The 23,382-nt window shown below is 34.2% G+C and overlaps 1 protein-coding gene across 4 annotated transcripts in view; it reads left to right on the top strand.

Annotated features, from left to right (window-relative positions):
• The first annotated feature begins 3,914 nt into the window (after positions 1-3,914).
• The window catches only part of THEMIS (thymocyte selection associated), a 206,592-nt gene continuing 187,124 nt past the window's right edge, over positions 3,915-23,382 (top strand). For all 4 annotated transcript variants that reach the window (XR_003793697.1, XR_003793696.1, XM_029223750.1 and 1 more), the window contains exon 1: positions 3,915-4,184. Coding sequence is in view for 2 of the 4 variants with exons in the window: in XM_029223750.1 (XP_029079583.1) it covers positions 4,094-4,184 (91 nt within the window). In the remaining 2 variants the exon portion in view is untranslated. The remainder of the gene's footprint in view (positions 4,185-23,382) is intronic.

Below are 23,382 nucleotides of genomic sequence, written 5' to 3'. Positions count from 1 at the left end.
AGTGGTGGGTAGATCTGGGTGTTGCTCTGGTGGGCAGAGCTCAGTAAAAGTTTAATCTGCTTGTCTGCTGATGGGTGGGGCTGAGTTCCCTCCCTGTTGGTTGGTTGGCCTGAGGCAACCCAGCCCTGGAGGCTCAGGCTCTTTGGTAGGGCTAATGGCGTACTCTGGGAGGGCTCACGCCAAGGAGTACTTCCCAGAACTTCTGCTGCCAGTGTCCTTGTCCCCGTGGTGAGCCACAGCCACCCCCCTCCTCTGCAGGAGACCCTCCAACAGTAGTAGGCCTGGTTCAGTCTCCTATGGAGTCATTGCTCCTTCCTCCTGGGTCTTGGTGCACACACTACTTTGTGTGTGCCCTTCCAGAGTGGATTCTGTGTTTCCCCCAGTCCTGTCGAAGTCCTGCAATTAAATCCCGCTAGCCTTCAAAGTCTGATTTTCTGGGAATTCCTCCTCCTGTTGCCAGACCCCCAGGTTGGGAAGCCTGATGTGGGGCTCAGAACCTTCACTCCGGTGGGCAGACTTCTGTGGTATAATTGTTCTCCAGTCTGTGAGTCACCCACCCAGCAGTTATGGGATTTGATTTTATTGTGATTATGCCCCTCCTACCATCTCATTGCACTTCTCTTTTGTCTTTGGATGCCAGGTATCTTTTTTGGTGAGTTCCAGTGTCTTCCTGTTGATGATTGTTCAGCAGTTAGTTGTGATTCCAGTGCTCTCGCAAGAGGGAGTGAGCACACGTCCTTCTCTTCCACCATCTTGAACCAATCTCTTTACTACCACTTTTTGCTTTGCTTCTCAGCTTCTCTCTTGGTGCCAACTACTAATCCACAAATGCCTTGAGGGGAAAAGAAGTGTAGAATATTGGAATCCCCTCACCTTGTGTTTCCTTGCCTTTCAAGGTCTTGACTCTCAAGTCCTGACTGCCCTGATGGCTCTCTTGTTCTTTAAAACTGGTTTAAAAAAATTATCCACTTCTCAAGTTGTCCTTGGTGGAAGAGTTGGTCAAATCCAAGCTCATAGCCAGAAGCAGAAGTCCTTAAATATTTTTATTTTGCGTAAATAATAAGTGATCTTTGTAGATCCAGGACATTAACTTTTTATTTAAAGTATTTTTTCTGTTTTGTTAAAGCTCATTTTTAATTTATAGAAATATTTCATATGTCTGTTGTCAAATTTATTAGTCTTTTCCCTTAAGACTTCCATTGATGCTAAGAAATATTTCTTTCCTTACTTCTCCAGATATTTTTCTATTTTTTCCTTTGGTTTATTTTTACTTATATTTAATTTTTCAATTGATATAAATTTAATTTTGTTGCATAGAATTTTGGGAAACTTATTTTAAAAATTATTTAACCACTATTTGTTGGATGAAATATTTTTCCCTAGTGCTTTGAAATTTCATCTTTTTCATATAGTAAATTATTACCTATACTGTTGATCGAAATAAAAATGCAAAACATGAGAGCTGTGAGTTTCAGTTTTATTTGAGGACTTATTGAGGACTATAGCCCAGGAGACAGCCTCTCAGATAGCTCTGAGGAACTTCTCAGAAGGGGTGGGGTGGGACGTTAGCATATATGTAATTCTGGGGAAGGCATACATGCAATCAAGCACACAGCTCAGTGGAAGATTGCTGCTAGTCATGAGGAACAGATATTTCAGTTAATGATTTTAGTACTCTTCTATGAATGGGAAGATGCAACAAAATGAGTTCTTAAAATTTTCTCCTGAGAATATCTAACTATCTGAAGGCCTGTTCTGCCAGTTTTCCTGCAGCACCGACTGCCTCATTCCTGATCTCTGTGCTGAACTCCTTTCAGGATGTGTTGAAGACCAGCAACTGCAGTGGCTAATGACTCAGTTCTTGTAAAACTGGGTGGTGAGGGACCGTCTTTAGTTGGCAATGCTTTGCTTTATTTCTGAATTCTCATTGATCAGACTATTATTACACCGGTAATCTGCTGTTTCAGTTATTAAACTTTAATAATTGATTTTACTACTTGGTTGTTCAGGGACTCTCTTATTATTCTTATTTGTCAAATTCATCTTGGCTGTTCATGTCAGGATTTCTTTGCCTACAGTGTCAGAAGTGATTATGATCCGAACTAAAGTAGTAATAGTGGAGATACAGGGCAAGAACAAAGTGAGTGTTATTGATTATTGCCACCTGTAGTGCTTGAGGGGTTTGGAGGCTGGATATAGCATCTCCCCTGATGCAGCCTTCTGGCTTGAGAAAGTGAGAGAATTGTAGTGTCGTTAACTAAGATTGAGAGAAAGAAAGAAGCAGAATGTAACAGAAAGGGAAGATCATTTGTTGAAAGAGCAAAAGCAGGAGTAGCAAAGACAATTGTAAAAGATTGGTAATATTTTGAAATAGCTTCTTTGACTAGTAAGGTAGAAAGTTGATGTGGGAAAATATTTTAAAAATCAAGTGAAGTCCAGTTTGGTTTAGATATCAAATGAAATTTGCTGTGGTACCAGTTCTAACAGATGTACGATTTTTAAGGAGCAGTCCATAGCAGCTCTTTTCATATATTGAACCATGTGAGATACAGTTAGGCTGTAAACAATTTTTGTAGTCGATTGAAGGGCCTAAGCTTGGGAGAAGGGCTGCAGAAGGCAGACTGATCAAGTTTAGGAGGTTTTTGAGCAAAAAAGTTGCAAATGAGGAAGTAGAAGCTACTGGTGAAAAAACTATTGATGTGGCCTTATAAATTTTAGTTTTGTAAAGAAAGAAATGAAGCCAGGCAGATTATTGCAAGTATCAAATATGATTTTAAGAGCTGAAAGAGTTTTATAAGCTCTATATCAAAATAAGGCAGTACTGTTTATTTTCTTAGATATTTACGTGAAGGTGGAGCTGGGATGTGCCCTGACCCTCTCTACCGGGCTATGTATGCTCTTTGCAGCCTAAGGCTAAAACAGTTTCTAGACAGGGAGCCTGGAGTCCAATTTATAAGGAGAATATGCAGCTTCTTAGCTTCTTTCACTGTATTTATACCAACCAGTGTTCTTTTAGTCACCCTTAAAGAGACTTTAAAAATATCACCTTGAACTGTATACTCTAGCTCTAAAATATTGTCTTATTTAAATACAAAGACTAGAGAGTGGAAGATTTTTAAGAGATTTATTTTTATGAGGCTTTTCTTTCTGCCTTTGACTTTGGTCATCCTCACCCCTCCCCACTGCAGATTTGGACCTCATGATCAGAATTGTAGAATTTTGGCCTTGGAAGAAATGATACAACTTATTTGACTCTAACTTTTTCTCCATTAAATAAATGAGACAAATGAGGGACAGAGGAGACAAGGCTGATGTCACCTGTAAGTCAAAAGCAGAGCTAAACCCAGAAAATTCAGGTTTCCTAATAACGGATTTAGATACTTTCACTGTAGTGCGACGATTAGAAAATTAATATTAATTTACTGTATCACTTTGCATAGTGCACTCCTCCCCCACTCTCCTTTAATATTCAGTTTTAATGTGGAAGAATAAAAGTGGTTTCGATCCCCTCTCTTCAGAGTATCAGATTTCTGAAAAGAGCTGACACAAAGCACTTTCGTAACCAAATTTAATATAAAAGCCCTGAGAGTATGCAAATAAAGCACAGAGCCAAACTTTAGAAGTGAAGTGAAGAGATAAAGAATTAATACGGTGCCCTTTTTAAGATTAGACTTTAGTCCTGAATTCCTGTTCTTGCCTGGTTGACAAACCACAAGCAACTGTGACCTCAAACATCCTAGCCCCTGCTTGAGATGCACACCTGGACCAGAGACAGACAAAGAGAGCTACTTGTCAATTCTTGCTTTTTTGGCAGTGTCTGTTCAGATATGCTCACCACACCCCCATCCTGTTCTACTTCAATGTCAGAAGGAAATGAAGCCACAATGAGAACTAAAAAGAGCTGTAACACCTTTTGTCCCCTGCCTCCTCACTGCCCTCCCCACACAGAGCTACTCCACCCAAGTCGGGCTCCAGTGTGACATTCCTGCCTGAGAAAGGAATGATGAAGTGAGACTACAGTTGCAGACAAGTGACACCCAGAAGCCAAAAGCTTCTATAAGTACCAGGTCTGCGCAAGACCCAAGCCAAAGCAATGGCATTGTCGCTGGAAGAATTCATCCACTCCCTTGACCTCAGGACCCTCCCCAGGGTCCTAGAAGTCCAGTCAGGCTTCTATTTTGAAGGTAAGCACCTTCCCATCTCTGGCTAGAAAGTGCTCATAAGGTATATACTCTGGGGAATTTTAGTGCAAAATTTTAACAGAATATATGAATTCTGTTAGAGGAAAGGTGGTCATCAGAGAAAGTAATTAACTGAGGAATGGTCGAGACCCAATAGTATTGGAGAAGGGAGAAATGAGATAGGACTCTGGGGGGTGGGTAGGGACTAGGAATTGAGTGAAGCTTCTTGGCCTTCAAATAGTTCAACACGAATGATGAATTATTTCTGCCTTTTCTTTGAAATTGGTTGTAACTCGAGTGAAAAGTTAAGTTTTCCATATCTATGTTTCTAGAATATAAAATACAGTTTTAAAAAAGCAACTATTAAAAGCACAGCATTTAGAAAGAAAAATTCACCAAACTCTTAACCACTTCTAAAAGTTGCTTGTATCAGCGCTTCTCTCACTCTGCAGTGGCCTAACTTCCAATTTCTTAAATAATGGCATTCTTATTTGAAGGTATAGAAGTTAATGTTTACTAATTACAAGATAATTTTTAAAGAGTCTATGGCAGAGTTCTAAAGTCAGAGTTCAGCTAAGATTATTGAATAAGTTAGTGTGCTTTGGTGTAACTTACTGTATTAATTCAGTAAAAGAGCATTAAGACCTACAACACATACAACACATACCGTAGAATCTTTAAGCAGTGGTTTGAATACATGTAAGACAGAGTCATTTTCTGGGCAAATATGCATTTTTGGTTCCCAGAGTCATAGAATTGAGGCAGTAGTAGAGTTAAATACAGACAAACTACTGGGAAGATGAAGAATTTTTGGTAGGCAAATCTTTCCCTTTTATAGACAAAATAATTTTTTAGGTATTATATTATGAAATAAAACAGAGCTTGACAAATGTCAGACCCAGTTCACACACACACACACACACACACACACACACACACACACAAAAGCACACATACACACACCTGTAGGCAATGAATTGGTGCAGGCAGCCTTCAGTTTTATATAGACGGTTTTGTTTAATTCATTTGTAAATTGATTATTTTCAATCAGACCATATTTTTCCATATATATAATATCATGAAATGTATCTTTGTTCTTAAGCTGGCCCCAAGTCATTTTATTGTCTCATTTTTTTGTGCTTTTGAGGTTTCTCATAAGAAAGTTCTTCTTCATGTTCGGTTTACAAAGATATTTTCCTATGTTATTTTATATCAACTTTACAGTTTTATATTTCACATTTAATTTTTAAACTATGCCATGAAGGGGAGAGGAATCCAATTTTAGCTTTTTTCCGTATAGTAACCACAATTTCCCAGCACCATTTACTAAGCTAGTTATCCTTTCCCCTTTGATTTGTGTTGCTGTCTTAAAATTATGCTCACATCTGGGTTGGTCTGTCTCTGAAATATCTCTTCTATGTCATTAGTCTGTATTTTCTCAATTGTGTTGAAGCATTATTTTTGTAACTATGGCTCTAGAATAATAGTTCATGTATAAACCAATCTCTTGTTTTTACTCCTTTATTCTAAGTTGATGTAGCTATTCATAGACCTTTCAAACATGTCTTTAAATAAATCAGCTGATTACTTTAAAAATCCAACTGAAATTTGTATTGGATTATATTGATTTTATAGATTAACTTAGGAAGAATTGAGTCTTACACTAAGTCTTACAAAAGAACATAGACTCTCCATGTGTTCAGACTATCTTCATCTTTTAATACTTTACTATTATGTTATACCTCAATTAAGAGAAAGAAGCATACACCTTGATGAATTTTCACAAATTAAGTACATTCATGTAACCACCATCATGGTCAAGAAATAGAAAATTACAAGTATTCTGGAAGTTCCATCTTACACCCTTTCTCAATCATTATCCACATTCCTCCCCAAAAGTAACCATTATCATGAATTTTGCCCATTTATGAACTTTATATTAATGGAAAATTATAATATGTATCTTTTTAAGTTTGGCATATCTGTTCAACATTATCTTTGTAAGATTAATCCATGCTCTTCTATTAGTTTATTTATTCCAGTGTGTATAATATTCCGTTGGATGAATATATCACAATTTATTTATCCATTCCACTACTAATGGACATTTGGATTATTTCCAGTTGGAGATGTCAATAGTAATGTTGTCATGTACATTCTTGTACATGTTTGTTCACATGTGTATAGCATTCAACTGGGTGTATAAATGAGAGGAATTGCCACATCACACAGTGTGTATATGTTCAGCCTGGGTAGGTAATGGAAAACAAGTTTCCTAAGTACTAATAGTTATACCACTTTACATTCCTACCAGCAGAATATGAGAGCTCGAATTAACCCATATTTTTGACAACCTTTGATATTATCAGTCTTTTTAAAATAATTGAGATTTAATTTAGATATAGCATTGTATTAGTTTCAGGTATACAAAATAATGATTCAATATTTGTATGTATAGCAAAATGATCACCACAGTAAGTCTAGTTAACATTTGTTACCACATGTAATTACAATTTTTTTCTTGTGATGGGGACGTCTAAGATTTACTTTCTTAGCAACTTTCAGAGCCTGGCTGTCTTCTCAAAAGACAAATATTTAATTATGTAAGTGATAAGCATTGGGCTTTTAAAAAATCTCCCTGATGATTAAAAATGCAACCAAATTTGAGAACTACTACTGTAAAATTGGTTCTCCCATTTGTTATTAGCAGTGCATTGGTTTAGAGAGAATTCACATCATTTTAAATGAAGTCTTCTGATCCACGAACCTAGTATATCTGTCTAGTTATATGAATAGACCTCTTTTCACTTCTGTCAATAACATTTTATAATTTTTATTTGTGGAGTTCTTACATTTCTATTTCAGATTTATTCTTAGTTATTTGATTTTTTTTTTTTTTTTTTTTTGTGGTACTTGGGCCTCTCACTGTTGTAGCCTCTCCCGTTGCAGAGCACAGGCTCCAGACGCGCAGGCTCAGCGTCCATGGCTCATGGGCCCAGCTGCTCTGCGGCATGTGGGATCCTCCCAGACCGGGGCACGAGCCCGTGTCCCCTGCATTGGCAGGCGGACTCTCAACCACTGCACCACCAGGGAAGCCCAGTTATTTGAGTTTTTAAATTCCATTATAAGTGGTATCTTTTGACGTTTTCATTTTTTCTTTGTTGTGTTTGTTGAATTCTAAGAATATATCTTTAGATTATTTTAGATTTGTTATATACACATTTAAGTTTTCTGTGTATATTGATTGAATCTTATTTCTTCTTTCCAATGATTGTACTTTATTTTCCTTCAGTTGAAGTACTAGCTAGTGCTTCTAGTATAATATTGAATAAGAGTAATGATAAAGGACCTCCTTGTCCCACTCACAACCATAGAGAGAAAGTTTTAATAATTTATCATTAAATATAAGTTTGTTTTAGTTTAAAGAAGTTTCTAGTTTTTTACCAGTTTTTTAAAAAGTCATGAATGTATGTTTATCAAATATTTTTCTATAACTTTTGTGGTGATAATATGTTTTTTACATTGATGTTTTTTGAATGTTAAGCCATTTATTTGTAGAATAAAATCAATTTGGTGATATATCACTGAATTTAGTTTATTAGTTTTAAAGAACTTTTATATTTCTTTTAGGGTATGAAATTGGCTTATAAATTTTATTTCTTATAACATCCTACTGAGGTTTTTGTGTTATGTTGAAATTATAGAACTTCTTGGGTTAAGTCTTTTTCTCTCATTCTCAAGATATTATATAAATTAGATGTCACTTTTTATTTAAATATTTAGTAGAATTCCAAATGAAGCCATTCTGAGCTGGGATTTCTAAAGTAGACATGTTTTTAATTATGACTTCAGTTTTTTAAACAGTAAGGTCTTCCCATCCATGAGCATAGTTTATCTCTCATTAAAACAAACAAACAAAAAGCTCATTTTTTGGATCATGTATTAGAATTTAAAAAATATGTCTCCATAGAGATCTTATGTATTCTAAGCTAGTTCCTAGAATGCAGACACGTACACATACTATATTGCTATATTGATAGATACCATATTTCCTCTGTTCTCACTGGTTACCACTGAAGTGGAAAAATGCAGGTGAATATTATTAGCAGTACTGATGAACTCTCATTAATTCTCATAGTTTATCTTTTTTATTTCTCTGGTTTTCCTAAATAGATATTGATGTCATTAGAAAAATATCAAGTTGTGTCTCTTCCCTACCATGTTCTACAACTGTCCGTTTTTTCTTACCTTCATAGTATAGTCCAGGGCCTCCAGTACTGTGTTAAATAATGGGAATTCTGAATCATAAAGAAAATGCGTCTAAAATTCCTCCATTAAGTGTAATGCTCTAGAACTGGTGTTTAACTATCACTAAATTAAGCAAGTTCCTATCTATTCCTTGCTTTCTAGGTATTTTCATAATAAATAGGTATTGAACTTAATACTGTATCATTGACTAAGATAATAACATGGTTTGGTTTCTTTAGTCTGCTAATGTAGATTACCTTTAAAGACTTTTCAGATTGAAAGATCCTTTCATATTATACATATATACATTTGAAATACAGTGTAGGAGTTTGATATTATATTTAAGATTTTTACATTTGATCGTAATTGAAATGAGCTAATAGACTCATCTACTATTTTAGATTCAAGATAACACTAGCTTTCTAAAATGAGCTACATAGATTTTGTTGTCTTCTATTTTCTGAGGTATTTGCAAAAAAAGAAATGGGCTTTAAACTCTTCCTTTAATTTGGTAGAATTCTGTAAGAACTACTGGACATAGAATTTTTTGGAGGGAAATCAGAATTTGGTTTTGTTAAAATTCTCTGTTGTTTTGCTTCTCTCATTGATTTCTGACTTAGTCTTCATTATTTTCTTGCGTCCTCTGTTTGCTCTCTTGCTCCTTGCTCCTTTTCTAGCTTCCTAGTTTAAATCACAGTCATTTTAAAAACGTTTCTTGCTTCTTGATAAGTGTGCTTAAACCTGTATTTTTCTCTAAATATTTCTTTGTTTCCCATAAATTTTGCCATGTAGTATTTTCACTCTTACTCAGTTCTAAGAACATTTTTTCCTTTTAAATCCAATGGCTATTTATTTTATTTACTGATAATATAAAATTTCCTTTAGCTGTTCTTTGCTTTTAATTACTAATTCTATTGTACATTGTTAGAGAACAATAGTCTGTATTATATTATTGTTCCTTTGAAACTGATTCAGGCTTCCTTTATGACATGAAACATGTCCTATTTTGGAAATATTTCATGTGAGCTCAAAAAGCATGTTTTGTTGTTTAGTACACTATCTCTCTCTATATACCAGATAGCTTGTTTTTAATTGTTTTGTTCAGATCTTGCTCTCACTGCTTATTTTTCTTCTGCTTTACCTGTCATTTTCTGAGAGGGTTATGTGAAATAGTCCTTCAGCAATTCATTTTTCTAGTTCACTCCTCATTTCTTTCTATCTTTTGTTCCATCATATTTTTGAGGTTTAGTTGTTGCATGTCCTTATGCTATGCGGGTTATATCTTCAACTCTATTATTATCACCCTTTTCCCTATATAGCTTTTTATTAAGTCCTATTTTGTTTGATAATCATATTGCTACTCCAGTTTTCATTTGGAATATATTTTCCTAAGCATTTATTTCCATTTTTTTGGTGTCTCTTGTTTTAAGTGCAAGGAAGTATATTCTTCCTCCTCTTGATGCTTCTCGTGTTGGTGCAGGCAGTGGAACCAGGCTTCACCCGTGCTGTGGTGATGACTCCATGACAGGAGATTTTTGGGGAATGGAGGTTTGAAGGAACTTGAGGAAGGCGACATGAAGTCATGTAAGGCTCTGTGGTACTGGATTGAATACTCCCAGTTTACAACAACAGTGATAATAGGCAGCATGATACACTCAATAGCATGTTGCTCAGACACTTATTTGATTGCCCTACCTCATGAGATAAGGCATAGATCTGTGTGTTATACATTCAGGACTTGGCCTCCTGACTGTTTACACATGAGAGATGATTTCATGGTCAACTTACAACATTCAACATTTGCTTTGTCCCTCTCTTAAGAAAAAAAAAGCTTCATCATAACCTTGAAAATTGATGTGAAGTTTTTTTTTTGATGTGAAGATCAATTGAGCTATTGTATATAAAATAGTTAGCAAAATGGCTGACCAATAGAAATCTTGCAGTAAATCTTAACTATTATTATTGTGATTGCCATAATATTGGCATATTATGAGGAAAACTGATCAACCATTTCTAAAAAGTAAAACTAATTTGAATTCTGCTACTGCTGCATATCCCAACATAAGTTAAAATGGAGAAAAAATATTAAAAGTTAAAATATTAACAATAAAAATGCTCAAAGAAGCCACAGAAGAATATTAAACTAGGGACTCTAAAAAATGAAAACATTGAATTTATGAAATAGAAAACTTCCTTCTTGAAAAAAATTGCATAAATGTGGATGAAAGACAAACTACAAACTGGGAAAATATTCACAATATATATAGCAGATAGAATGTAAATATCCTCAGTGTATAAGGAATTTATTAAATAACAATAAACAAACATGAATATAAAATTTTTAAATGGGAAAAAGATATAAAAGGCAGCTTACATGCCAGAATCATATAAGAATTTTCAAATTTACTAACAATAAAATACAAATAAAGCAATAAATCACTCAATCATTTCTTAGGTCACAGATATTAAAAAGATCCACAAAACCCAATGTAGGTGTGAATGTGCAGAAATGAGAGGAGGCACAGGCGGTGGGTGTGTAAATGGTTACAGAATTTTTAGGTCTCAACTGGGCAATAAGCATCCACATATAACATGTACATAAACATCTGACCTCTAGAAATTAACTTAAAATATAATTACAAAAAGCAAAAATGATTGTATTACAATGATCATAGCAGCATGTTTTATAGACAAACATCAAGTGAGCCTCAGCATGTACTAGCTTATATAAATTACAATAACACATTACCAAGCATTATTCAAAAGGCTAGAATCATGGAGGGGATGGGGTAAGCCGCTACCCTATTGGAGCTTATGTTCCAGTGGCTGGAACAAATGACAAACAACCCACAGGTTTAAAATATACACAAGTACCATGAAGATCTAAATAGGTAGAGAGTAAAGCAAAGCAGAGGGAAGAGATGATCTTTTGATAGGGTGATCAGGGCAGATATCTCTGATGAGATGAAATTTGAGCAGAGGCCAGAAGAAACTAAGCTAATGAGCCTTGCACATTTCTGGAAGAACATTTCTGCTGAGGACAGAGCAAGTGCAAACCACATAACAGATTTCTTCATCTAATTAAGAAACAAAGAGGAGACAGTGAGGATAAAGCAGAGCAATTGAAGGGAAGTGTAGTGGGAGATGAGGCTGAGGACGTGGGGATGTACAAATTTTGTAGGCCTTAAAGGCCATGGAACACATAATTTAGTACAGAGTGGGGCTGGGGAAGCAGGTGGAGACCTCTAAGATAAAATGATCAGGGAAGGCCACTCTAAAGAGCTGATTTAGTAGCAGAGACCTGAATGTTTAGAAGGAATCAGACAAGAAAATATCCAGGAGATGAGTATTTCAAACAGAGTGAACAGCTAGTGCAAACATTTGGGGACCAAAAGGGGCTTAGTCTGAGGAAGAGAAAAATATCCCTGTATGTTGAACATACAGAAGAAAGCAGAGAGGAAATCTTATGAGAAGAGGTTTAAGGAGTGGGCAAGAGCATTTCAAGGAGTTTAGATTTTATCAGTGCTAATGACCAGTTTGCAGCAAGAGATTGACAAGACCTGATCACCTTTTTAGGAGAATCATTGGCTGCTCTGGTGTTAGTGGGGCAAAAGTGGGTTGAGACACATTAGGACCATGTAATAATCCAGAAGAGAGATCATGGTGCCTTCATTCAGCTGGAAGAGAAATGACCAATTTAGGATATGCTTTGGAGGTAGGAATGTCAGGACTTGATAATGGATTTGATATGAGGTGTGAGGAAGGGGTAGACTAAAGGATGCATGAGAGGACTTTGACCTAAATGATTAGGTTTGTTCATTTGACAAAGTTATGAAGATCTGCGGAGAGAGAGTTTTGGTGGAAAAAATAAATTATATATAATTTATTTTTGTTTATAATACAAACCTTAATATATCAGTTTCTTTATTGATATTTATGGTCATTCTAAGGCATACAAAATAATTGAAATTGTAAGAGGATAAAGTAAATATAAAATTAATAGTATTTTAAACAATTTAAATTTTTATTAATAATAAAACCCATTTTCTCTCACAAAAGTTAACTTTGTTATAACATATTAACTATTATTGAACATTATTGAAAATATTAAACATTTCCATTACTGAATACTTCAATATTTATAAAAATGTTGATTTAATATCGTGATAGAGTGATTCAAAGACATAGCTCTAATATATTTATTTCAGTACTTGTAAATAATAGCTCTTAAAGATATCTTATAAAGGTCCAGTATACAGCATGTATACACCATATAAAATATATGCTTAGGGAAGATTTATCATTAATGTTGGTGGCCATCAATCCATATGTGAAGTAACCTTCTTTATAAATCTGGTTTTGGCAGTTTCTTTAGACAGCAATTGTATGTAGCTGATGACAAGTTTGTACTAGGAATAGAAGTGTCATTCTGCCATCTTCTTGATAGGGTCTGCAATTCTCAAATGTCTTTGTAGGCATCTTACAAAGTTATTGTCTATTTTGTGATAGTTGAAATTAGATTATAATAATTCTTAAAACAACCTTACTTGACTCGTGTAAAATCCATTATATGGAAGTATATTGCAAGTATATGAATGAATTAGGACAATTCTTTTAACTCTTATTCTTTTGGAATTCCCAATCTGTCTCAATATATTGTGGACTATACATGTCATATGACCATCTGATGTAGGAATAAATTAAGATTTCTTTATTATTAAATACTAATGGAGTTTAAAATTAAATTTTAGAAAACCTTTGTATTAAATATTAGTATAGGTTAATTTTGTTTATATAAAAATGAGTATGAATTGAAGGTCTAACATTTTCTTCTCTTATCTCACATCTTGTAAAAATAATTATCATAGATTTTTCTCTTTCTTTCAAGTACATCATAGAATTGGACTTCCCTACACTTTTGTGGCCATAGGACTTGCATTGGCCAATGTAATGAGAGCAGAGATAAGGTGTATCATTTTGGACTGATGCTTTAAGAACTAGTTCATGATTTAACATATTTCATCCTGGTAGATCATGTCAAAATGGAGCCTTCAACAGTCTGGGTCCCTCAAAATGGAGCCTTCAACAGTCTGGGTCCCTAAGTAACTATAATTATTAGAGACCCTTCCCTCACACACTTGAACTGGACATGTAATGAAATGAGAAATATACCTTTGTTACTTAAATCTCTGAGAATTTGAGGTTGTTCGTTATCTCAGCATAACAAAATTTCCTTACTGATATAAGTTATATTTATTATGACTGGAACTGCACTTAATATCAGTTAAAAAAATTAGACATTAGACATTCTGGAGAGAGTCATATAATGCCAGGAAAGTTAGTTGGTAATAATGTTACCACATGTTTATGGAAAGGTGAGTTCGCCGCTCTGTATTCAGGAAATATCTGTTGCTTCTTTGACTATTCTGCATATTGCTAACATTACCATCTATTACTATTTACTTCATATATGTAACCAGTTTGGTGTTGACTTAAAATTTTTGCAAAAACAACGTTTGTTTGCATTATGATCTTGTTGAATGAACTGGATATTGAAAAAAATTCTATTTTTCTCTATAGAAATAATACATGCACATGGTTAGAAAGTTAGACAAAGTAGAAGCACAAATATTCAATAACTTTATCAAATAGAAAGAAATATGATTAACATTTTGATGTATTATCTTCTAATTCTTTTAAAAGTATGAATTAACTTTTAAAAGGAGAAAAATTGATGCCAATTTTTCCCCCATGATTTATCCAGAATATCACCACTCGCACTGCAACCTCCATCTTCCCCCTTGGTTCAAATCATCATAACTTATTGCCAGGATTATCAAAATAGCCACCTAATTTGTCTCCCTACTTCTCTTTCACTCCTGAAGTCTATTCTCATAGCATCCAGAGTCATGCTTTTAAGTGGTATGCCAGATTATGCCGTTCCTCTGTTAAAGAACCTCCTATGGCTCTCCCATTTTTTCTTAAAATAAGGACCTTACAATGGATAATAAGGCCTTTTATTTTTCTCTCCTTACTCCCATTATTTCTCTGAGTTTATTGTTTGCTAATCTTCTTCTTGCCACACTGACCTCCTCACTGTTCCTCAAACTTGAGGATATGCTCCAGCCTTAAAGCTTTGCTCACACTCTTCCCTTGGGTTGGCAAGCTGTTCAACCAGATGTCAACTTGGCTAACTCCTTTCTCTATGAGGCTTACCTGACCACCCTGTTTAATACTGCAAATTTTCTGTTCCTCCTTCACTATGTTCCCTATCTTCATTATTATATTCTTCATTTTTTTTAACCAAAACACTATCTTCTTCTTATATATCGTGTAGGTTATTATTTATTGTTTATTTTTCTATGCTTTCCCATTAGATTTTTCTTACAGCTTAATTGATGTATACTTTTTTAAACCATAAAATTCATCCATTATAGGTGTTCAATTCAATGATTTTTAGTAAATTTATAGAGTTGTACAACCACCACCAATTTTAGACTATTTCCATCACCTCAAAGAAGTCCCTTGAGCTATTTGCCAATCATTATTGCTTACATTTCCAGCCCCAGGCAACCACTGCTCTGCTTTCTATCTATAAATTTGCCTTTCCTGGACATTTCATATAAAATAAATCACACAGTATGTAGTCGTTTGAAACTAACTTCTTTTACTTAGCTTAATGTTTTTAAGGTTCATCTATGTTGGAGCATATATTAATATTCTGGTGTGTTTTTGTTGCTAAATAGTATTTTATGTATGGATATACCACATTTTGTTTATCCAACACCAGTTAAAGGTCATTTGTATTATTTCCCTTTTGGAGATAACATGAATAATGTACCATTTTACGTTCCCATTTACAACATATTTGGATTCCAGTTTCTCCAAATCCTTACCAAAACTTGGTACTGTCTTTTGTATAATAGCCAAAGGTATCTCATTGTAGTTTTAGTTTCATTTCCTTAATGACAAGTGATGTTGAACATTTTTTCCTGGGCTTATTAGGAATTTATTTGTCTTTTTAAAAATAAAATGTCTCTTCAAATTTTTTGCCAATCTTTGTCCTCTTGTTATTGAGCTATAAGACTTATTTCTGTATTCTGGATATTTGATTTGCAAATATTTTCAGATATATAATCGAAAATATTTTCTTCCCTTCTGTGGCTTGTCTTTTCACTTTCATAATGTTATCTTTTGAAACAAAAAGGTTTTAAATTTAGAAGCCCATTTATCAATTTTTTGGGGGCTCATACTTTTGTTATCATGTTACCTAACCCAAAGTCACAAAAATTTCCTCCTGTTTTGTGTTGGGGGCCTACCAGATCACTCCCAGTCTTGTTGATTTTCTAGAAATACAGAACTCAGAAAACCTGTTATACTCAGAGTTACGGTTTATCACAGGGAACGAATAGAAACTAAAGCCAGCAAAGGAAAAAGGCATATATGGCAAGGTGTATGAGAAAACAGGCATGAACTGTCAGTTATCCTCTCCCGGTGAAGATACACGGATAGTGCTTAATTCTCCTAGCGATGATGTGTCACAACAAGGACAAGGTATTTCCAGTTAGGGAAGCTCATCTGTGCCTTTGTGTCCAGTGTTTTTATGGGAGCAGTTACATAGGCGTTGAGGATTTGTGTGACTGACCTTAGCTACTGGGTCTCTAGGCCCTCTAGAGATTAAGTGGTATGATCCAGGACCCCAAGTGAACAAAAACAGGCATTCACCATAGATCACATTGTTTCCATAAACTATCTGGTATGGCCCAAGATCCCAGATATACAGAAACACTCTCTCTGGCAGGATATTCCAGGGGCTTAGATGTTATCTCTCAGGAGCCAAGCAAGGGCTAGTCCTTTCTTTGAAATGTGCAGAGTTTGAGCACCCCAAGTAATAGTTAACCCATTACTGCACAGTTTTTTTTTTTACAAGAGTTTTATCTTATCTTTAGATCTAAGATCCATTTGAGTTAGCCAGAATTTTCAAAAGCCTTAATTCCAAGTAACAGAAGAATTAATCAACTTTCTACACAGTTACAAAGCATGCAGGGGATGATTTAAGTACAGCAAGCTCTCTCTAGCTGAGAGAGGTGAGGGAGTTAACCAAACAGATATCTGGGTAAATGGCTTTCCAAGTTGAGAGAATATCTTTAGCAAAGTGTTATGGTGAGAGTGTGTTGGCATATTCCAGAAAAAGTGAGAAACCAGTAAGTCTGGAAGGAGGAGGAGAGTGAACAGAAATGATATTAGAGAGGAAATTGTGGAGAACCATATATGGTCCTTTTGGATATTGTAAGAGTTTTACTCTTAGAAGAATTGGCAACTTGGAGATATCAGTCTACATTAGCAAAAACAACTAAAGCAATGCTAGAACTCTTGTCTTCACTATGACTAGAGACTCCATTAGCCATTTCTTCTGTTTATCAAAAAGAATACTGATGAAACCACGTGTACATTTGCAGAAGTCAGAGCATAGTTTTGCTTAAATAAGCCCATAAATATAATGTTCAAAAGTGCTTCTTATAGCAATTTTTAAATACCATGAAAATGTTCTTCCCTCTTGGGAAAAGTAAGATTTGGAGGAGGTAATATTTTTAAATATTATGTTTTGAATATAGTAAATATCATATTTCTTTTTCCTGCCAAAATATGTTAAAATCATGGAAATTATTCCTTTAAATTGTATATCTACAATTCTTTGTATATCTACAATTCATTTCTTCCTTCTATCCTTCCTTCTACAAAATGAATAGAGTTTGATTCTTGCCCTTAAGGACTCCTTAGGCCAGTGAAGGAAGATAGATTTTTAAAAAATCAATATTTGTGATACAATGTGAAAGGTGCTTTAATAGATGTAAACTGTTTTGAGAACACTGGGAACTTACCACCCAAACAGCTTACCACACAAAAAGCTTACCAAGAGGTGGTGACTTTTTTTTCTGCAGCCTATATAGAAGTTGAGCAGGCAAATAAGAAAATTTTAGAATGAGAGAAAAGTGTTTAGATCATTATACAAGTTTGGAAATTCGAAATATGGTTCAAGAAGAGCTCAGGGAATAATAGGTGATCAGATAATTTGTGGTCATATTTTAAGTGGCTTCTGAACTATAATAAGGGTATTGAATTCATGCTGTAATCAATAGGAACCTTTAAAAGGATATTATTTTTATAATGTGTTTTCCTGACGGTAAAAAAGTAGATCATGTTCATTGTAAATTTGAAAATTATAGATAAAGCTAAAGAATTTCTGAAATGTTTAAGGCAAAAAAATCATCTCAGATGGTAGATTAGACATCCATTCCTGTAGAGGTTTACTAGATGGATATGAGACAAACAACAAGGAGCTAATAGCAGCTACAAATAGAAGGGAAAAGACAGGATCGGTGGTCTTTTTGGGTAGAATATTCTGAACTTGACAGTTTATGAGAAGCTGTGAGCAAGAGGGAGGGGTTGATGACAGACTGGAGGTTTCTGGGCTAAGTAAATGTGGTAGGTGATAAAAATATTACTTATAAGACTTGCCACAAGAGCAGCAGTCGTTTTGGAGATAGAGGCATGATTCAGTTACGTTCCAAAGAGTATGAAGCTCCTGTAGGACATTCAGATGCAGATGAACAATAGCCCACAAAAATGTATGTCTGAAGTAAAAAGCATAGTAAAATTCTCAGATTTAATGTTACAGAATAGTAAGTGCATGAAAGAAGTTTGTTTCAGGGATTGCCCTGTAGTCCATGTGTCAGGTCAGAAGAAATATGTGGATCTCAGAGAACACCAACATGGAAAATATGGATAGAAGAGGAGTTGGTCACGCCAAAAAAAAAAAAGAAAGAAAAAAAAGTCTCTGTTGGAGGAGAAACAGGAGAAAGTGGGCTAGTTTGTCAATGAAAATAAATGAATTAGAGCACTAGAATGAGAGAGTGTCAGAGATAAATGTTTGTTATCAGCACACAGTTTATGGTAGCTTAGTGATTATGATTATAGCTCTAAATACTGAAGGATTATTATGGGCCAGGTGTCTTTGTATAGATTTGGGTGTGTAAGCATATGTAATAAATGTATAAATGTGTTTTATATATGTATATGTCTATACATAAATATATGTGAATATATCTAATACAACACATTAACACAATTTAATTAAATAATACTTTATATATTCTCATCTATACACAAATTTAGTACAAGTACACATATATATTTAATCTTATTAAATTTTTAAATTGTATTTATAAAGATATTTAATCCTTGGAGTTATCTGCTGAAATCATTATTATTATTTACATTTTCAAGTCACCTGTTTGCCTATTTGCCCCAGGGATAAAACTTATAGTGAAGTTTATTCTTGCTCTGCCTACTTGAAGAGTTTACAAAATTCTATAGTGAATCCTGTCCTTAGAGAACCATCAATGCTTTTAGAAATGTTATAACTATTTACTGTTTGACTATACAGTTGGGTTATAAACATACACAAGAAATAACTTGTATTAATAAACATTTGTTTTGTCTTTTAATATCTTATTACTGATTACTGGTTACAATTGCAGTTTGATAAGTATTGAAATATGACATTAAAAAATTAAACTAGTTAGATAAGTATATTGAATAATGATACATAGTGAATTATGCATTATATGAACATGACTTTTATTAATTTGATGCATATATAAGAGTTCATATGGCAAAAAATTGTGCTATTTTAATTCCGACATAATTCTTTTATGGCTAATTGAATTTAATTTTCTTCAAGCTTAATCAGCTAGGGATATGGTAGTAAAATCAGCGAAAATTTGAAAATTATAACATTGTATTCAACTTGCATTTATTCATATTTCATAGGCTTTAAATATTAGGACAAAAGAAAACTTTTTTCACTTTTTAATATGAATTCACAATATTGATGTTGGTCCATACAGACTCAAGAGGAATAAAATTATGTAAAAATCTAATGAAATATGGCCTGTCACATTCTTAAGAAAGAATTTCAGCTAACTCAAAACAGAGCACCAGTATTTCTCTACATGAGCTTATATTTATCATGATTTATTAAAGACAAGAATTACATTGCTACAGTAAAATTTGCTACATATTTACAACATATTCTGTTGAGCTTCACAGGTTTAAAACTGCTCTTGATTCTGGATGACCTAAGTTCACAGAGAGTGAAAGTTGAATACTTTTCATATCTAAGCTTTAAAATTAAGTAAAACATTATATCCCAATATTTGAAATTGATAATATGATTATTAAATAAATATAAATTTGCTCTATTTGTGTCAGTGGTATATGGTTGGACACTAAGATGACTGTCAGAATAGAACTTGATAAACCTAAACGTTCAGTTTTATTTGAAAAAATGTTGATTTGGTAATATGCAAAAATTATATTCATTAAGGCATAATCTTATTTGAAATGATTTTGAATTTTTTCCTATAAAAACTTTGGAATCATTTTTTATCTAAGGCTTAACACTTCTAAGAGCCAAATTGTAGCTGCTGTACAATTTGGCTCTTAGATTGCCTTTAGGCCATACACTACAGATCAATGAATTACCCTTTCAGTCTAACTGAGCGTTACATTTTTAAAAATAGAATCAAAATATTTGAAGTTTAAAAATGTAAAAGAATTTTTAAAGTTTAGGGCAATTTTGTGTTTGTACTTGAATGGAACACATTTTTCCCTAAAACTTAGCTGAAGCAGGCCTTATTTTAGGAAAAATCCCTAAAATAGGTACATTAAAGACAAGCAAAAGAAGCTCAGATAAGATAATATCAGTTGTATTATTTTCAAAAGCTGTGGAGGAAAATAACTGCCAGCAAAATTTCTGTGTTGTTTACTTAAGTGGAAATGTTCCAAACTGTGGGCATTTTTGTACAATGGCACACATTATTCACATCTATTGTAGAATGTTCATACTTAAAATTTTCTCACTTAATTGTTAAGTACCAACCTTGACTATGCAATAAAAATATTAAAAAATGGAGAGCTAGCCTATGTTTTTACATATAATCATATAAATATAGATTATTCATATACTTCCTTCATCTTATAAGTATAAAGAAGTGAGTAAGCAATAAATTAAGTAAAACTTGTATTTTTTATTGGCTGCTAGATTTTCAACTGCTGTGAAATAGACATTTTGGTTAGGGTTATTAACTACTAAATTCATTTGAATAGGTACAAATTATCAGTCAATTATTTAACACTGAAAAACACTAAAGGAAAAGAAAAAACTTTGCCTTACATGTAGTAGTTTATACTTTTGTATACTATAATACTAATAAATTTTGTTAGGCCCTGCTAAATGACTGGTGAGTAAGCACTGAGAACGGGAGAGAAGGTAATTTCAAGTAAGGTGTTAAAAAAAATCTAAAAAATTATTTTTAGAAATGTCTATTTTTGATGCAGTATTCAAAGTCTTGAATTTGAAAACTTTACATTTTAATTGGGACATCTACTTTTTCTACTTCTAATAAATATTTGGAAAGATTGCACCTTTTTAAAACTAAGATTTTAGCAAAGCTGTTAGATGAAATTTACTTAAATGAAACAGAACTTTTTCATGTGAAATAATATTTTTAAATGGCGAAAGACATTATTTGAGAAGATTTTGTTATTTTAAAGAAAAATAATTTATTAGGAAATGGGGACGGCTTCTACTAATCTATGTAATGAAATTAACTTTCTGATTTTCTGATTGTTATAATTAGGTCTAAACCGTTTTACTCTAGATTAGAAGGGTTGGTTTTAGTGATTCAGCACTTGTGTCAGTTAAGGAAAGAACACCTGCTCCATAAACGATGTGTGAATTCTAACCACAGACCAAAGGACTTTTTTTGGTTACTTCTTTATTGACATCCGGAAAGGCCTAAAACATATTTAAAACAGTTTTTCCCAGAACTTGTGAAATCAAATCATGTGAGTTTTGAATTGTGTTCATTATCAGAGACCACTCTGACTTTGAATATTAGTAACATAGTTACTAATTTAAATAAATCCCTATTTAAATATAGTGTACGTATTTATTCCAGTAATTAAAAAAAAAACTCAGCAACGATTTAGCATGTTCAGAGAGATAATAGGAACTTGACAATAATAAAAATTTGAACTTGTCTTAGAACAGACACAGGCTGGACCTTCCTCTTTTCCTTCCCTCCCTCCCTGCCTCCCTTCCATTCTCCTTTGTACTGTAGTCATACGCAACTGGATACGTTTACAGATGCTTTTTGACAGTAATGTACTTTGAGTACCAGTTATGTGCTGTAGTAAAACAGAAGCCGGTGGGGGGGTGGGGAGCGTATAAAATAACATCCACTGCTATCAAGTTTTTCTCTCAAAGAAAGGACAAATAATTAAGAAGATAATAATAGAGATGACACCTAAAAAAATTCCAGGTCGACTATACACGCACTGCATGCTTTAAAAAATCAGGATTAGGAGGTGACTGTGACCCTAGTGACCGGGCCGGGAGCGGGCTCTGGGGTCGGGTGTAAATCATGGCCGTCCGAGGAAGGTTAATGCAGGTGCAGCTTCCGTTGGCAGGTAGGAAAATACGCCACGGCGGGACCGGCCTGGAGAGGGAGGGTTGTAAATCCTGGAAGACCAGCTCAGTGAGACGCGTCGGATCGGACGCGGAGGGGGCAGCTCCGAGCTTGGAAGGTCAGCCACAGGCTGTGAGATTGCTATGCTGACGTCCCCATGCTGGCTGCCTCGGTCTGGTCTCTCCCAGTGCATCAGAGCCGCGACAGGAGAAGCAGCTGACTGCCCCAAGGATCCATTTTCTTTTTCTTTTCTCTATACCCTGCCCTCTCGTAATTTGTCCATTAAAAAAAAAAAAGTGTTTTTCTACATTTCTAGTAAATCTACTCTTTTTAGAATAAGACAGCATTCTGGATCAACAAAATTAACCTCCTCATTTTATAGAGGCAGAGACCTATCCACAAAGTCTTTGTGCAATTATTCTATCCACTGATTATTAATAAAAAGAAGAACAAAACTTTCTTTTTCAAATAACAGGATCAACGATTATCTTTCTTAATGATACTTAACTATAAGGAAACATAAATAAGTGATTAAATAAATCCCCAAGAATATCCATTTATTCAGCTAATTCACTGAATGGCTGCTGAATACCTGGCAGTATGCTGAATTTGCAGTAACAAAGCTCATTAAGTCACCATAGCCCTCTCAAAGAAGTCAAGAATCCTCATGAAGTCAGACAGAACAGCTACAAAGGTGTGTCATGTGGTGCTCTACACTAACAAGTGCTTGACGGGTTGTGTGATCACTCCTGGATTGATATATGATATAGTTTTGGTCAACTACTAATTAGAACATCAGAATTTTCTGATAATATACCTAATGAAACTTTTTTGGTATAGAAATAACATTATGTTGAAGAAGACTTCTTTAAAGATGACATTTAGTAAACTACTTATTGCAACGTGCTTTAAAGTTTAAATGAGTGCTTTAAACCACTAAAGATGGAAGTAAGAATGGAAATTTTAACTTCTGCTGTTAAGAACGTTCTCTTCTTACTTGGAACAATAAGCCATTCGTTTGCAAGTTCTCATTAAAAATTTGACAGTGAAATTATCTACTGATAGATACCATTCATCTGACAAATGACCTGCAGCATTGTATTTTTACTGTTGGGCTTCATGCTGGTTGGTTCTCTAAGTCAGTTTTCTCTAAAAAACAAAGCAGAATTATTCAAGGGAACATCATGTTTTAAAAAACCACAAGCTCAATGCTCAGTAAAATTTAGTAGCTCTTATTTATTGAAATAAACCCATGGTGAATATTAATTTCATCCTATTTATTAAGAGTGACTGATTTAAAAAAAGTCATGCCAACTTTTCTGGAGAAAATGACTTTTGTTGCAAACTGACCAGAATGGATTTTGTCATTCACCGTTATTAGGTTATTTCTGGTAGATTTTGGTAGCCTTCAATCCTTC

Source organism: Monodon monoceros, unplaced genomic scaffold, assembly GCF_005190385.1.
Source record: "Monodon monoceros isolate NGI ecotype Baffin Bay Population unplaced genomic scaffold, NGI_Narwhal_1 Super_Scaffold_15, whole genome shotgun sequence".
In the NCBI taxonomy this organism is placed as follows: domain Eukaryota; kingdom Metazoa; phylum Chordata; class Mammalia; order Artiodactyla; family Monodontidae; genus Monodon; species Monodon monoceros.
This window is presented reverse-complemented; position numbering and strand designations above follow the sequence as displayed.